The sequence below is a fragment of the Branchiostoma lanceolatum genome, chromosome 8, assembly GCF_035083965.1.
Source record: "Branchiostoma lanceolatum isolate klBraLanc5 chromosome 8, klBraLanc5.hap2, whole genome shotgun sequence".
Classification (NCBI taxonomy): Eukaryota; Metazoa; Chordata; class Leptocardii; order Amphioxiformes; family Branchiostomatidae; genus Branchiostoma; species Branchiostoma lanceolatum.
Window position 1 is genome coordinate 5717778 of NC_089729.1, and position 17647 is coordinate 5735424.

Below are 17647 nucleotides of genomic sequence, written 5' to 3' on the forward strand. Positions count from 1 at the left end.
GTCTGTTATATTTTGATATTTCAGCCTTACAACTTGAAAAGCCTGGATACAGCTGATCTGGCTAATAAGCCGACCTTGCCAGGGAAGGGGGCTGAGATGTCAGGGGTTGTCTACATGATCCAAACAGTGTCGCACGACCAGCCCACCACCGGATTTCGTGCCGATGACACACACAACCAAGCTGCAGGTGTTCACCTCAGCCGAGGGCTCTGCGCCGCTCCACGGCACAGCCATGGTTAGAAGTGGCTAAAATGAAAACATATGTTTGGGGGCAGTCGATGTTAATTCCAGGACACATCCAGGCACAGCTCGTTAGCCGCAGAATGGTGTCCCCCGCAGCACGAGCTGAGATCCCGCCAAAATCCGCCGATACGGTCCATCACGGCTCCATTGTGGGAGGGCCGTAAAACTGTGAAAACCAGGACATCGTAAGGTCCGATCAAAAATCCTAATTGGGGACTATCAGATTGCACGATAAGCCCGTTATCGGGCTGGCTCGATCAATCACCCATGACCCCCGAGCCGGGGCCCGAGGAAGGCTGGGGCCCGACCAGCACCCCGTACCGCAACTCCATTTGTACGGGACGTCTCCAACAAATTGAGGATGTTTCGGTATAACAAGAACCAGCTGAAACTGTCCGGCTTACGGACGACCATATCTGTCATGTCTGCACGATAATGCCTCCTGGCATGTAGATAGGATAGAGAGACTTTAGATTAGCTGGTAAGTGAAAGTGTCTGATTTGATAGCGACGATGTTGATAATGATAGTGTTACACCGCAATTATCGGAGCATTGACCATCTTTTGTGAAGGTGTAAAGCATCAGTCATTCGGTACCATCTTCCGTGTCCCAGATCACCTGAACGCTAAGCTGTAAACGACTTACGGGCCCCTCCCACCCCCTCTCCCCGCTGCGCTCAGGGTCGCCCACGGTCACGACTCCTTGGCCCCGTAACAGGCAGGTTCCATCAGCGGGGAGGGGAGTCCGTATCCAGGACATCCCCTCCCACCGCATCGGTCCGCCCAGCCCGGACCAAGTTTGGCTAGCCTCTCCGGGGTGGTCTCCGCACGATATCGGGCACTGATTAAAAACCTATATCTGCAGACGGGGAGAAAGTGCTGGCTGACATTATTGAGACCACGTGTGGGGGTGTTATGTTGGTCTGCTTCCCATCTCCAGCAGAACGCGCCATGGGACAGGGAATATCCCGCCACTGGGGACTTCTCTGGTCTTTCTCCGTCAATCTTTAGGTTCACCTACTAACCCGGCGTTCAGTGTCAGTGAGTCCGCATGTTACTTGCCGCGGTACTGAAACCCTTCGATAATTTCAGATAAGTCCAGATGAATCATCCTCATCCAGGCGGTTGACAAAGTATGACACATGTTAGCGACCAGTCTGCATGACATGGTGCTATCAATATTTGAGTGTCTGCATTCTGTACACTCTTTTCCGTAAGGCGAAGGGAGCCTGTTGTGATTATTCTCCAAGCAGAGGTTTTGGTCGGGGGGGGGGGGGGTAGTAGTGCCGGGTTTTTTTAACATTGCCTCCCGTAGCAGAGGTTACGGGAGGCAATGTTTAAAAAACCCGGCCACTACTACCCCCCGACCAAAACCTCTGCTTGGAGAATATGTTGTGATTTCTCGTCTTATTCACGTACTTCGTAGCGAGTCGACCAAATTTGGCGTTTATTGACTTCCTTGATTTTAGCGTAATACGCGTTGGGGGTTCTTTGAATTCAGCGTAAAGCGTTGTCGACCCCCAAACTATAGGGCTTGACCATCTTTGTAATATTGCATTTCGTGCCGACCGCGGCTATCATGTTCAAGTTCAGTGATCTTTCATTTCATTGACGGCATGTGACTGTGCGGGTCACGTTTCTGTCATCGGTAACCATAGACAAACCAAGGTCATTGGATCACATGTATTCAGTATCCATCGACAGCTATAGGGCGTATTCGCCTGTGTGTGGACATAGCTATACTTCTAGAATTCTTGTGATGTCGTATTGTTCAAGTTCAAAGCCATGTAGGGACAGAGCTCTCTGGTTTGTGTTTAAGAGGTTGTCTGTTTGTGATTTAGAGGAAGTTTCGACACGCAGATCGTCAGATAACGTCGGCATCAACAAGCCGAGCAAGTGCAAGGTAACCGAACACTTCCCGCCCCGGCCAATCGCAGTGGGCACGAACACGGGGAGCCCACGGCAAACACAACAGCAGTGATTGGCTCAATTTACCGCTAATGGTTTTCAATTTACTGTAAAGGGAAAATCACTGCCTGGACTGGGTGCTGGATGTGACTGTACTTTTGAAGACGCAAAGTTTCCCGAGCGTGTGTCCCCCGAAAATCATGACGTTGCTCCGAGGTGCGGATTCAGGTTGTTGTACAAGATATTCGTCAGACATGCCCACCTAGCTGTAGGCAGGTCTGGGACACATTATACCCACACACTCTGGTTTTATACGATCTGCAGGAACGACTCAAGACAGGTGAGGATAGGTACCTATCTGTCGGAAACTTCAAGCCAACACAGACGACACCCAGATAAAATTCATTTTCAACACCTTACGTGATTCTCCGCGGTCGGGAGGCCCCGCCCTACGGGACTTCCGCCCAATCACCGGGCGGTAATGCACCCCACTTGATGGAGGTTTAGATAAGGGTCAGACGCAGACACCAATCCACGTGCTCGTAGCCAATGATTGATGTCTGCGCGGGCCCCATTTGCTTCAGACATGGGCGGATTTTCATTTAAATTATCGACGAGTTGTTTTCCTAATTATACGTCAGTTTGAGTTTAGCGGCGATCAGTACGGTGCCGGGCCAGGACGTGATTCGCCTGCAGTTCCACTGCACTGATCAACAGTAGAGCGTGTGTGCTGCTTGTGTTCCAAACTTTCCGGACTCTGCCCATCGCCACTTGCCGCCATGAGCGAGACGGAGACCCCGGTGGAAGTGAAGGAGGAGCCGACCGAGCTCGAGAGCCTGAAGCGAGAGCGGGAAGACACCGACGAGGAGGAGAGCAGCAGCGGCTCGGAGGACGGCGGCGGGGAGAGCGACAGGAAGCGCCACAAGTTCCCGAGCCAGATCCGAGAGGCCGTCAGCAATGTTTTGAAGGGGTACGACTGGACGCTGGTGCCCATGCCGGTCAGAGTCAACGGATCGTCCAAGTCGAAGCCCCACGTCAAGCGGCCCATGAACGCCTTCATGGTGTGGGCCCAGGCGGCCCGGAGAAAGCTGGCGGACCAGTATCCTCACCTGCACAACGCCGAGCTGAGCAAGACGCTGGGGAAACTATGGCGGTAAGTGGGAGTTTCAACTCCAACTTTTCATGGGTGGATGCATGCCGATACACCCGGCACGGCATGGTCGGTGTACAATCAGCAACAGGTTTCTTCTCGGGGGTGCGTGCAGCTGGGTGCTTTATCGGGAAACTCGGGGAATCCGCCGGCTGTACTGATTAGCGGGCTCGATCTAAAGTGGTGTTAGGGTAGCTTGTGACTTCGGTCTTTGAAGGATCCCGCGCAACTTTCTCTGGAAGGCGGCCATTTGCTCTGGGGGGAGCACGTCCTACAGCTGATCGCCATGTTTGACAAACATGCCTCGTAACTTCATTACGTCCCGGGCGTACCTAAAATCAAGGCAGGTCGCCTACCGACTAAACCTAGGATCATGTATTTTTTTTTAAAGCAGGGAAACGTTTTCTTATTGCGTTCGCTCGATCTGTAGTTGTCAAGCTGAGCGTAGTGAGTGGGCTGGTGTGGGAAAGTTCGCACCTCTCGCTGGGGGTGTTTGACTTTCGTACTCTGTTGTTTGATTGCGAATGTACTTCACAGTAAAGTAATTCGTACACAAACATTAATGTTTCCTTTCGTTTTTTTTCTCCTTCCCTGCAGTATGTTGAATGAGGACGAGAAGAGGCCGTTTATCGAGGAAGCCGAGAGGCTGCGCGTCCAGCACAAGAAGGACCACCCCGACTACAAGTACCAGCCTCGCCGGCGAAAGAACAGCAAGGCGAACCAGGGATCCGGGGACGAGGCGGGCTCCGAGGCATCGCCCATCTCCGCCAACACGATCTTCAAGGCGCTGCAGGCGGAGTCTCCCTCGGGCAGCGAGCCGCACAGCCCCGAGGACCTGAAGGGACCGTCCCCCCATGACGGGTCGGTCGGCGTGACACCGAGCAGCCAGGCCCCACCCACCCCGCCGACAACGCCAAAACAAGACCAGGGCATGACGGCGCTCAAGGCCGACGGCATGAAGCGCGACACCACTTCCAACACCCTGACGGCCATCCACAGGGACGGTCCCCACCACCATCACCACCACCCTCAGGGGCACGGCCATCCCAACATAGATTTCAGCAATGTGGACATCGGGCCTTTGGATGTAATGTCCAGCATGGAGTCTTTCGACGTCGAGGAGTTCGATCAGTACCTGCCTCCCAACGGGCACCCGGCGTCAGCCAGCGGTCACCACCCTTCCCACCCGCCCTACACAAGCTACAGCCAGATGTCCTCCTCCGCTACAACCACCGTAACGTCGTCGTCTTCATGGATGGCCAAGCAGAACACCTCTCCCAGAGACAACTCTCAGGAGCAGCGTCTCCCAGTCAAGATGGAGCAGGAGCATCTTCCCCCTCCTCCCCCTCAGTACACCCCTCATCCCCCGGCCTCCTCCTACAACTACCAGCCACAGTACTCCTCCTACCAGCACTCCCCACCCAGACCACAGTACACTGACTATCCACCCCCTGCCCACTCCCCGCAGCAGTTCTACAGCCCGCACCCCGCCTCCTCGTCCATCCCACCGCCCTACAACTACATGGCACCGCCGCAGCGATCCCTCTACCCCACGGTGGCAGGGGCACCGTCAACATGGGAGCCCTCCTACACGCAGCTCGCCAGGCCCTGAGCCTTGGCCGGACTTTGAACTCGGTCCTTCTGGAGTTGGACTTCCTCTGCGTGAGTGACCTATCTTTGTACAATGTGCGCTAGCTTGTCAGGACGCTATCCGTAACCACATCATCCATGGTGGGTAAGGTTACAGTGCTAAATGGTGCGGGAGAGATTGAATGTACGTCCCGCGGATCTGCTATCTGTTGCGGGTCCTCGTGGACAAGACATCTGGAAAAGTGCTACAAGCTAGAAAATAATGAGCCCAGGGCTGGACTGAGCACCGATCTGCCGGATTAGTACTCTGTCTGAGTGGCCGGACAGGCCCCCTGTCATGCCTAACTCCCAACTAGAATTGGAGATGTTCTAAACGTCCCACAAAAGGGCTGATCCACCAGTGCCTAAAATCAACCATGACCACTAGTTTTCAGTTGTATATGGTCAGTGGGAATGTACATGACTTCTTACATTGTATTTTTGATGACATTGATACCCTCTAAAAACAAAGTGTGATCATGTTTAACATTTTGAAGAGTGTTTGGTTCATTCTCTTTGTAAGAAGGAAAGTGTATATATTTATATATTTCTGTAACTGTCTAGGAAGTCAGTGTCCATCATGCTTCATACAGATATGAAATATTGGCAGGATCCTTTGGCTGTATGAATGACATTCCAACTGCATAAGCAGAACCTAGCATTTTGGCAACACACAAGGGACCTTTAGGTATGCAGCAAATGTTTAGTCATTATGTGACAAAAGTTGTTGAGGAGGTGCAGATTTATATGTGAAGATATATTGTTTGACCATTAAGTAAACTTTAATACAAAAGCTTTAAAACTTATTTGTTCCTTAAACTACTCTGATGTGATCTGTTCTTCTGAGAAGAAGGATTTATGTAAAAGCCTTCCAAGTTTAAGCATAATTCTGTGTCAATTCTGTTTGAATATTCTTGTTGTTTGTGCACCATATTTTAAATAGAGATTTTGTTTTGTAAATAGTTCTCAAGGAGAAGAAGTTTACATTAAAAAGATGTGCATTTATCATAAACGTCTTGTCTCAGTTGCCTTTATTGGTGTTGAGTACTGCAATTTGACAGGCTAGTTTAGTCATCAAGGAACAGAAACACACTTGGCAACCATGTGGAAATTAGCAGTAACAAAACTAGTAAGTCCTGCAGTATTGTTGGCCTGAACACTTCAGGTTATGCATAACAATAGGCTTTTAACGATTCGCTATCAACAAGGGCTTCCCTGAATACACTTGGGAAACAAGCAGTAAATAACTTATCAAATCAAGGGCCAGAGAAACCTGTCACACTTTGTTCCTTTCACAACTTCTCAAGTAACTTAACATCTTAAACATTTGGCGGAAAGCACATTGCCATGGTGGGAAGAAAAGTTGTGTGCCAAAAGTTTAAAGATTTACTCCTAGCTTTTACAAGGTCTTAGAGACAGATGCAAGAGGGGGGTACTAATTTGCAGCGCTGAGGCTGCACTTATTCCAGAAGGAGTGTCTCCTGTGACGGGGCATGAATACTAAACATGTGATTTGTAACAAGACAATTATACAGGGGATAACAAAAGACATGGGGCAGCAAAGATCTGGTCAGTGCCAATCCATTTCTGTCTCGTGCCAGGTTGGTTTCCTGTTCTTTGGCCAGAAAAGAGGCAAAACGAGACCAAAGTGAGAACACAGGCGGTCTTGCTGGGCCCGAAATCTTAAAACCTCTCAGAAGGAAAGAGAACGGGGTGACTCGCATGACATTACCATGGATCCAGTTGACAGCTACATAATGGGCCAGTGCGGTAACTTGACAAAACACTTACTGCATGAGAAAACCCAGGGCATCATATAACCGAAAAGGCCATTTTAGTAACTGCCTGTGGGAACTTCTAGGAGAATCCAACTCCAAAACCAACTTATACCATAGGAGGAAAAGCCAGTCTCGGCTTCTTGATGTTACAAGGATATGTTTATGTAGACAGGACAGGCTTAGGGGAAGACACCAAGCCAGACAGGGTGGGGTGAATGTCCCACCCCCCTCTTACAGGGCCAGTAGGGCGACAAAGGTCCCCATGGGTTATACCGGCATCCGTTTACATGTTCCAAACCCGACCCCCTGCACCACTGTGCCAACTAATGCAGGGGACTGTTGTTCCAAGCAACACTGTTTTTGTAAGTCCACTAATGTTGGGCCTGCTAGTGGAAATCCAAGTCAACGTCAAGGGGCTGGACTGCCATTCAATCCCACGTGTTGGCCATGTTTGATAAATAGAACTGGGAAGTGTAGAGTTTGCTGTACACAACTTATGTCATCCTTTCTACTTATAGTAACAACCGCACGGTGCCAGCTGAAGAGCACCCTCCGGTCTCTCTCCCGTCGTGTAGGACAGGGACTGGGGAACTGAAGCGGCGACTTTCAGTTCTTCCTAAATCGTGCATGGCAGGGCTACTTCTCTCTGAAAACAGACATGACCACTCTAACCTGTTGTCCTTGCTGGTCTGTTGGCGGTAAGGCTGGGCAATCAACCAACGTAAAGGAACCTTTGAGAACATTATTGGGTACTTTTTAACTGGCTTCAGTAAAGAATACAAACAGTTGGAGGTGCTGGTGGCTTTTCTGCCCCTATCTACTAGTTTCTGTAGACAACTGTCAATAAATAAAACAGTTTAGGTCATGCATGCCCTCAGGTATCATACTAGTGGTGCCACCCCTTTGTTTGTGTTAAGAGTATTTTATTATAGGTGTGGATTGCAGGTTGTTTTGCATGAATCTTTGAAAGTAGGCCTCTTTTCCTGTTTCAGAAATGAAAGCTATGCGTATGGCTTATGGATAGATCTCATGATATGGATTATGGGTGTGTTCTGTTCCATAATATGTTTCCTGTTTTGGTGCCACTCAAAATCATTCTGACGTGAAATCCCTTCTGCAAATATAAAACACTTCGGACCCTCTCTTTGGTCCAGCGGCTGTGGTAGCCCCAACATCAGAACACAGGTGTACCATAAAGTGGGTGCAGAAAATGTCAGAAGTTGGTAGAACTATGGTTGAACTTTTTCACAGGGAAGTGCCTTTTCTTCAGCTGGCACAAGTCCAGGCACACCATTCAGCACAAATACCCTGGCATGACTTCACCAACTATAAATCAGACTCAACTATCACCACAGCCAGAAGTGTAGCCACCTTCTCATTCTATGTGCAAAATTATGTACATCTTGAACAAACACAATGCAGGGGAAGTTCCTATCTATTGTTCTCGGGACAAAGATTATGATTACAAAGTCAGAATCGCTGAAAAAGTATGAAGGATTCATCATGCAATATTCATTGCCTTGGCCAAAAAGCAGGAAAACACCCAACAGCTTCCTGTGACCCAAATCAGAGTTTGTGAATGGAGGGGTCAGGGGTGATTAGTTAGGCAACCTTGGGTCAGAACTCTGTAAAGGGAAACTTGGCTCAGACTGCCAATTCACTGGTGATTCATCCTGGGGAGATGAAAGGAAGACGACTATGAACCAAACTCCTCAGGGAAGCCATGGAAACCACCATCATCTGATGACTGCCAGAACATGCACATGTCTGCAATATGCATAGGAGATGTACAACATAAAACTGAACAAAACTGGAGCTCAGTTTGATCACACTTGTGGATGCTCTTGTTTGCCCTAAGGTACATCCCCAGTCCCTTGAAACCTTTACTAGAGACTTCTAGAGGCTAATGACATCTCTGGGGACGGACACGTCATATATGACGGACACAATACTTGTGAGCGACAAGCACCCTGCCCACTATTAATAGCTGTGATTCACAACAGCAGCCTGCATGCATGTCTGCGCCATGTGGACTCAGGGCAACACTTGTTGGTGATGTGTTCCCAGATATGGAAGCTGGGGTGACCCCTGGGTCAGGGGATGTGTCAGAAGGGATCCCCAGGGTGGGGACAGCTGAGGGGGTCGGGTTTCTCATCCACTGGCCTGGGTCTCATTCATCACCTGTGTGAGCCATCTCACACAGATTCAACAGTTTTAACTGCTGTAAAGTATAGAGATGTGTATGTATAGGGAGTTATATAAAGGGACTGAAAGTGTACATAGGAAGCAGAAGTTGGATCAATTGTTTCTGTATTTATATGCTCTTCTTATACATCATCAATTCTTTCAAACAACCTAATCTCCAAGCAGATCCACACCGGGCGCGAAAATCGTAGTATGCTAGCCAGAGAAGGTCCAGTCAGCCAGAGAGGGTCCAATAGCCCGGTTATTGGACCCTCTCTGGCTGACTGGACCTTCTCTGGCTAGCATACTACGATTTTCGCGCCCGGTGTGGATCTGCTTGGAGATTACAAACAACCATCATAAACCATGTCATGTCAGTATACTATAGTCACAATCGCACTTGCATGCAAAGTGCTAAAATGATTTTAGCCTTCTGATATTATTCCTTTACACTAATGGCCAATATTAACTATAAATATGATGAGAACATAATCATTGTACTCTCAGTGAAACAAGACTGTAAGAGCAGCAGTGCAGATGGATACTCAGTTCAGCAAAAAGCAGGCCGTAGACAAAGGCAAGAATTGCACTTCTAGTAATGTACAGTATGTTGTATAGCATGAACATACAAGTACCGATTTGCAGCTGCCTGAGCTGGATCACACTGTACTTAGGAAGTATAAGTTAATAGATTTTGTGACTTGGCTCAAGCGAAACTCAAAGGATATAACCTTGGCATAGTTCTAAGACTGGGATGGACTATATTATTACCGGAAGTGAGTAAAAGCTATGTTCTGTGGGCTGCACAGACATGTTGTTCCAAGGCAGGAGTGACAGCACCTCTAGAGGGACCCAACACACAGGGGCCTTCTCAGGACCTGTCCCAACACTTGGCACAAATTGTCAAAACAGTGCCTGACCAGAAACCGGAACCAATAAGGCCACCTGGGCATCCCTTTTACACTTGATCATGACTTCCAGTGGCAAACCCAAGATCTGGCGTTTGGCACCACGCCTAACCTGGGCCACTCAAGGCTGTACAGTGTATTCTAGCCTTCATCTGTTATTATAATGTTTCCACTTACGGAAACTTGGGCTCCCATTAGTCTGTCTCTGATATACTTTATGGCTCTGGGATAATTCCATGATGGCTATTATCAGTAATTTTAGATAACTTTATCAACTTGATATTGAAGATAGCCACCTCCTTGAAGATAGCAATAGGTTTTTATATTATCAAAAAGGCGCAATTTATTTCATCCAATGAAATGTTTTCTGTTCCGCCGGGACATATCTGTTCCTTCACAGGTTGGAAAGTTTTGGCCATGAAGTAATCAACTTAGTAATGCCTGCCTACCTACAATACTTCACCCATGGGAAGTCCAAATGAAATCTTCTCGTTTGGAAAATCCAAAGTCATGAACAACAAAAGAGCTAGATTCCATATATAACACAGGATTTGGGATTGAATTCCAAATAAACTTTTCGCATCAAACATAATTGGATTTTCGGTAGACTTCAAGGGAAATGAGTAATACAGATGTAGCACCAATTATGCAAATCAAGTCACCGGTCAAGAGTTGCAGGTGACACCTGCACAGCTGTCACACCTGGACTCCTGTGGCTTGTGATTTAAGACCTTAACCTGTTGGATTGACACCCAGCAGTCTTTGATCTTGACTGTACATCACTGAACTTAACTAAGGACTGATACACTGTACACCTGAGTTTATAAACAACAAATATCTTTTCCCTATACAAATACAGAGTATTCATGAAAACCAAAGCAAAGATTGTCAACAGGAAGTTAAGATATTCCTGTAATTATTTTCATAAAACTTAGAATAGACGCTTTAGTTTTTACTGTCTTCCCTACAGCTTCTGGGTGTTGGTTATGGGAAACTTGCTGGCACTGACACACACCAGACACAGTTGACCTGCAGTAGTTAAGTGCAATGTCAAGTCAATATTATTGATTAGTGGAACACAAGAGAAGTTTGTATCCTGCTTCCTGTGTGAGTGAAAGATATGGCTACGTTACAACAGAGCTGTGTGGTTCATATGTCCCCTTGTCGCTTCAGGTGCAGAAAACCACACTAATTATTCAATATCCAACACAAATCAGTTGAAAAGAAATTCAAAATGGTGGACTAGCTGACCAGAGCTGTATATTTCTATGGAACAAAAGAAGTGGCAAGTTTATTTACTTAATTAGGAATGTTTGTGTGCCCTTCAGTCGGTGAACCTAGCAGGCCTTAAGAAGACTTACTGACAATAAAACTGGCCTGGGACTGTTTATGTTGGTGGAGGAAGACAAACAGTTGTCAGAAGTACAAACTGGGACACATCGCACATCCCCCCCTTCCATGTTTGCCTAACTGTGTGACTGGCCATTGCTGCCCACTCATGTTTGTGATGGATGGGGTCCTTCCCCCTCCAGGCTCATAGTGCACACTGTTGCCCAGGAAACCGTGACCCCGCTGACCCCTGCTGTGACAGACCCTGGGGTCCCCTTGCCAGGTGTGTGCTGAACTTGCCAGACTGGTCACTTCTATACCCTCCCAGCTACACACACCACCCCTTACTACTCTCCTAACCTGTAAATACTGCAGTTGCAGTCTACCCTTTACCAAACTGTTCGACTCCATCAAGAAAAGCTTGAACAGAAGAAGAAAAAATGTAACCTCTCAATTAGGTTCAGCCAAGTGGCTGGGCATGACTTCCCTATTATGTATGTGAAATGGTTGACAATGCAATTGATAGCAAAGTCAACATAGCATGAACAAGCATATGCATGAATGAAAATGCCGCAAAAGTTATGGAAATCATCTGCCCTCTATGAAATTGTGCCCTAAGCCTTGTGATGATAATAAGGGTAATTGTTGCTTTGATTAAGACCCTGTGTTGGTATTTTGAGGCGGGACAGTTTCTGCAGAAAAATTATAATCTAGGGGGAAACAAATCACTTTCAACAACCTTCCTTTCATATGCTAATGTAATTACAACCATTGCTTCAAGCCATCTTGTCCTGCTTGGCTGCACAACACGGGCTAATCTTGCCCAATCTCTTTCAGTAAACTGTGCGGGTGGCTGTGGGGTTGCCCAGGGTGCACAAAACATATTTGCCATATTCTGCTTGATGTCATTTATCGCTTTTCACTTTGTCTGAAACAGCGGGAGGTACTTCTTCAGTCAGACCCAACAAACAAAATGCTTCATGGTAAAATTTAATGATCCGAGGCAAGGTGAACACAAAATGAAGTTTACAACAGTTGTCTGTGAAGATATCTCGCTGTTATAATTTGCAGAACGTCCTGTCAATCATCTTGTAATGAGGTGAACCCCTCCTGGGGCCCCCTCCCCATAATCAACTCTGATCACGTTTTCTTGTTTCCAAGTGTAGTTGTTTTCAAAGAGATAGTTGTGTGCAAGAGCGTGACGACTTCCCATGCTGTAAGTACATTTGTATAAAGTGATAATATTGTATGTGGCAAGCAACACAAAAAAGAAACAGGCCTTAATGACTGCGTGTGCAAGAGATGACCTTGTTTGTTACGACAAAAGCTTACGGTCTTGCCTAAGGCTACCAGTAAATCCAACTGATCTTTCACATTTTATGGCTAAGCCCTTGAATACTAAAGAGATGAACATCTTATTTACAATTTTTAGAGAGAATTTGTGATGCATAATTACAAGTTGCACTGCTCACAGGTGAAGTAATAATTGCTTACTGGTCTGTGTCACATAAATATTGTTTTTTTTTTCAACAAAAATAATGAGTTTGACCTCAACCGGAAAGACATTGAGTTGTCAGATTTATATCATGAACACCTGTGAGTCACACCTGGCCATTGTGCCACCTGGAACTGTCAGGTACTTTCATGGCTTATAGGGAAAGGTTTTCTGTACCAAAAGAAACCCCTGAAAAAACTGCTTTGAAATGTTTTCGGTGGGTGGAGATGAAGACTTCTAGGCTAAAAAAATGGCTACATATTGAATCTTAATGTCATCTTTGGAATATATCAGATAAGGCCTGGGGCAAGGATGTTATGTGTTCTTCTTGCCATCATAAAAATTAACCATGAATGGCATGAAGCAGTTTGTATGTTGGGTCAGAGAAGAGAAGTACCTCCCACTGTTTCAGACAAAGTGAAAAGCGATAAATGACATTAAGCAGAATATGGCAAATATGTTTTGTTCACCCTGGGCAACCCCACAGCCACCCTGGCAGTTTATGAAAAGGCAAGTAAGAAAACATAGCCTCCCCTAGTATCTGCTTGGAAACTACGCTGACACAGTATATACATATTTACACACAGAAGTTTCCTCAATTCGTTTGTACTTGAATTTTCTCAGAGGATTATAAACCAATTATTACATTACTTATGATAACATGCAGGCTATGGAACATTTATTCTCTTTGCAGCTGACCCCCCTTTTCCCTCCCCAAACCCTCTTCACAAAATCACACACTCTTGAGCTTGGCAGGATATCAAAATCAATACCTCAAACAAGTCCCACCCAAAGAGGTTTAAAGATTGGTTGTTTTGCTGGGGCCATTTATCTAAGCTAAAGTGCACAGTGTGTCAACAGTCCAACTGGAGATAATATGGGGTGACTTGGCAGCATAAGGCTTTAATACATTGAGCGGTTTAGTGACACAACTAAGCAACCTTGCACCATTTCAAAATGTACGAAGCCGCCTTTGCAAACAAGAACATGATGGCTATGTCAACAAAAAAAGGTAATATTGGCCATCATATACATGGTACAAAAAAGTTGAACCAACAAGAAAGATATACTTCAGAAGAGCCTGTTAGGGGATAGCTTTGTTGTGATTTGGTACCAATCCGGGTTGACGTTTTCGCTCAAGCCACTCAAAACTGAGACAGCACCAGATTCCATGATTTTTTGTGGTTTGCCAAAGGTAATATGAAACTCTAACTGGCGTTTGTGTCCACAACCATTCTACATATGAACATTTCCTCAGAAGTGACTGTAGTGGTTTGGCTACTTTCCATGTCACAAAATGCCTGATTTTGCAAATGCCTACAAGCCAGACATACATACACAATATGATAGATGTATGTCACTTCAATGTTGGATTCTGACTAACGTTTCTAATGCATTGTTAATATTCATCACAATGAATACACAGCTGGATCATAGTGCAAAAGTTGTCTGTCGTTCTTGGTACTGTTTGCTGCACATGATTTCATGTTAACTTCAATTTTCTAACCTGTTATGTTCAAGAGATGACAAAATGTCTGAGTTGTTATAACTGCAATCAATTAAATTAAGTATGGTCTGTCTCTCCCCTTCGTTCTTAGCCATGAGAACCGGTTAGTCAATTTGAAATGGCCTAACCCAACATGAGTTCTTAGTACTGTAAGTCCTCTGTAGTTTATTTCAGCAGTTTATTCTGACAACAGTTCATTCCCTGGTCAGTTTTGCCAGTCTGGGAGTGGAAATGAAGGTGTTGTCTTCCCTAATGGAGAAACAAAAGGCCTGAGTAGATCCAGGTGAATAGAGGGGAGGTCAGAGGGACAAACAAACTTTGCTACAAAACCCCTGGACCCAGCCCAGGAGATCAAAGCCGCACGTCTTTCACCACGGCTCTGTATGTGCGGGAACAAAAAAATGATTTCCGGATCTGTGGATGGGTGACATTGTGCTGGGGTTGGCCCGGCTCCAAATGTTGAGGGCTCCAAATGTTGAGATCACGTTTTGCAGGGCCCCAGTCAGACCAATTAGCCACGTCCCATGAAAAGGTAAATAGTCTGAAAGCAGTGCTGGACCCATTACATCACACCCAGGCCTTCTCAGGTTCACAGGACTGCTACCAGATGCCTGCCCCCCTCCCCTTCAGAGGTGCTGAGCAGTGTAAACACAGACAGGCAAAATGTGAAGTAATCCGCCCTGGCCCTGCTTTCTCAGGGCGTAACCTCCATGGGAGAATGAAAACACGACCAACTGAAAACACTCAGACTATATATAACTGTGTTAACATGGGGGCAGCAGTCAGGCTAGTAAAGCCAAGTCTGTGTTGAAATGACTTCAAAAGAAGTTGTTTGGTCCCCAAAAGGTGTTGTTCTACACCTGAAGAACTTGAACCAACAAACTTCATTGTCAAGTCAACTGTGCAGAGAGGCCATTGTCGAGGTCTGGCCTGACAACACAGTTTGTTTTTACACTTAAAATTTGGCATTTTTACAGCTGAAATTGGGTATTTTCTTTTCAATGGACAAACATCAAGACAAATCAATTCAGCGTTGAAGAGAACAATTTGTCAGCTGAAATAGCTTCAACATTGTTAGATTTTGATGCTATACAACATAACACATAAAATGGCTTTCGAGGACCACAGATTCTGAGACTGTAAATTAATATTCCTTTTTTTGCTTTAAAATTTGCATAGTGCAATTTGTTGAGGTTAAAAGGTAAATATTGCAGAAGCTTAAATCTACCATGTACAATTCATTATGACAATGCATTACTTTAAGGCACTCTCTTCAATGTACAATATTTCCCAGATTGGCAAACTACTCTGGACAATTTCTGCAAAAACTAGTCCAACTTTGTCATTTTTGCCTAACTTTACAACTTAAAGAGTCACCTGTGCCTCTCTTTATCCCTTCTAGGTTAGTTACAACAAGGACAACACCCGATCCTACAGAGAACCCAGACACATAATCCCACCCCACTCCAGACATGCTATTAATGGACACCTTTGTAAAGAGTCTAAAACAGGGATATCCAAGAAAGGGTGCTTGTGGTCACACTACACCCCAATCTTTCTCAAGCATGTCCCAGAAAGTAGAACTGTTGAAAGTTGTTTCATGGTTTACATGACAGGATGACCACCCTAATGTTGTATAAATCAATAGGTAATAGTGGTATGGTGACAGAGGAGAAGACATTGACGACCACTGACATGTACATTTGCCATTTGTTACTGACCACAATCTTCTTACCGGTAGTTGCATTCTGAGCTTGGGTCTTTTAAAAAGTTTTTCCCTCAAGCTTTGATCGAATTGAATGATGCCTGGTTGAAGAAGAGTTTGTTCTGCCGTTGTTCTGTGTTTGTCTTCAACCAAATCATAATCTACTTAGGCAAACAAAATAAGGCATGAAAACTTTTGAAGGCTAGCTACATATGATGGCAATTGAGGATTGAATTTCAAGAGTGTGCCTGAAGATGGTTGTAGTACTGCTTCAACTCTCTAGATGGCGCTGTAACACTGCCAGGCGAACCAACATAAACTTTTCTACAGATGCCCTGCCATTCCACCTGGAACAGCTAGGAGGCACTGCTGCAACAGTCATGCACCCAATTTACCAACTTACAACATAAGCATGTTTTTCACAAAGGCAAATAACATACTCCTTCAATCTGCAAAGCCAGCAGTAAAAGTACTATCTACAGGTCTACATCACCTTTTCAACTTACAATGCTATTTCAAATATCTAATTTGTCCAAAATCAAAAAAAAAAATTCCTTGCTCCTTTCTACAAAAGACCAGATAATACACAATGCGTAGCTCATATACAATGTTTTCAATGGGTTCATCCTCCCTACATATTTCCAATATCAGTGATTTGAGGATTGCATAACAATTCTTTGGCATCCTAGCCAGAACTCGCAAGCATTCTGAATGTAGTGTAGCCCCCTTCTCCAACCAAGAGGTGGAAAAAACTCCTAGGACCTGACCATAATCTCCAAGCAGATATAGAAAGACAAAATCATGTTTCTCACACTCCCGGTCCAGTGGAGAAAAGGCTAGCTGCTTCAAGGAACCGAGAGCTTGAGAAACATTACAATTTTTCCTTTCTCTACATCTGCTTTGAGATTAGTGCCCACTACCCAGGCAAGGGATGAAGTATGTGTGTTGCCCAAACTGTCAGGTGTTGACATGTGAACCCTGCATACCAGGCTACCACCACTGCTGTCTGACTCTATGGTAACAGCAGGGCAGGGCCACAAGGGTACATTACACATGTTAACACTGCTGGTATGTACTCCAGATGGGAACATCATGGTTTGTGTGGTGACTACAGCAAGGAAAACTGAGATTCACTAGTGTTTCAATCCAGCAACAAATTCAGGATGCACAGTAGTTACATGTTTTAGTCACATGATTCAGATCAAATTAAATCAGTTGAAGTATCATCCCAGCTGGATGCATACCCTTGGTAAACAAGGCTTGACTCTGGTCATGAGAGGTTACTATTGTAGAGACTATGGCCTCAGTTTTCGGAGCTGACTCAGGCCGGGCTGTGTGTGAGGAGCTTTGGGCTGCTCAAGTGGAGTTTTCATACTGGAAAATGCTACTTGAGTTGCCTAGGGTTCTCCTTGCACTGTCCTGAGAAGTCGACTCAAAAACGCGTGTGTAAACCCAGCCTGTATCTATAGAGACACTGCAGGTGCAATGATTGACATCGCTACATTGAGGCAGGTATATTGTATGGGATTGCATTCACATTTCAGAAGGTGACATAGTGCCAGCAACCCCGTGTATGAGTGATCTTGAGGCATTAGCCTAAAGCGCCGCCAAACTTCTGCATGTAAAAGAACCAAACACACTTATCGAGAAGACTAGGGGTGATCTGGTGTGCTTGGCTAAAAACTTGAGCCGTGGCAATGCCGCATTGCACTATCTTATCCAATCATAAGACAGCTAACAAAAAAGGTGTAGCAAGGTAAAAAAGACCAATTGATAGGAATAAGCTGATAACCTGAACTTCCCAATGAAAAA

At 45.7% G+C, this 17647-nt stretch overlaps 1 protein-coding gene across 1 annotated transcript; it reads left to right on the forward strand.

Annotated features, from left to right (window-relative positions):
* The first annotated feature begins 2797 nt into the window (after positions 1-2797).
* Positions 2798-5941, forward strand: LOC136439900 (transcription factor Sox-10-like). The gene is made up of 2 exons (XM_066435559.1): positions 2798-3303; positions 3898-5941. The coding sequence occupies exons 1-2, from the start codon at positions 2930-2932 to the stop codon at positions 4910-4912; spliced, it is 1389 nt and encodes a 462-aa protein (XP_066291656.1). The 5' UTR covers positions 2798-2929; the 3' UTR covers positions 4913-5941.
* The last annotated feature ends 11706 nt before the right edge of the window (positions 5942-17647 follow it).

What these genes read in the sequence shown, in the direction of transcription:
- LOC136439900 (XM_066435559.1), top strand. Translation starts at nt 2,930, where the DNA reads ATGAGCGAGACGGAGACCCCGGTGGAAGTGAAGGAGGAGCCGACCGAG. An exon ending in ACGCTGGGGAAACTATGGCG is followed by an intron (nt 3,304 to 3,897) that starts GTAAGTGGGAGT and finishes CCTTCCCTGCAG; the next exon opens with TATGTTGAATGAGGACGAGA.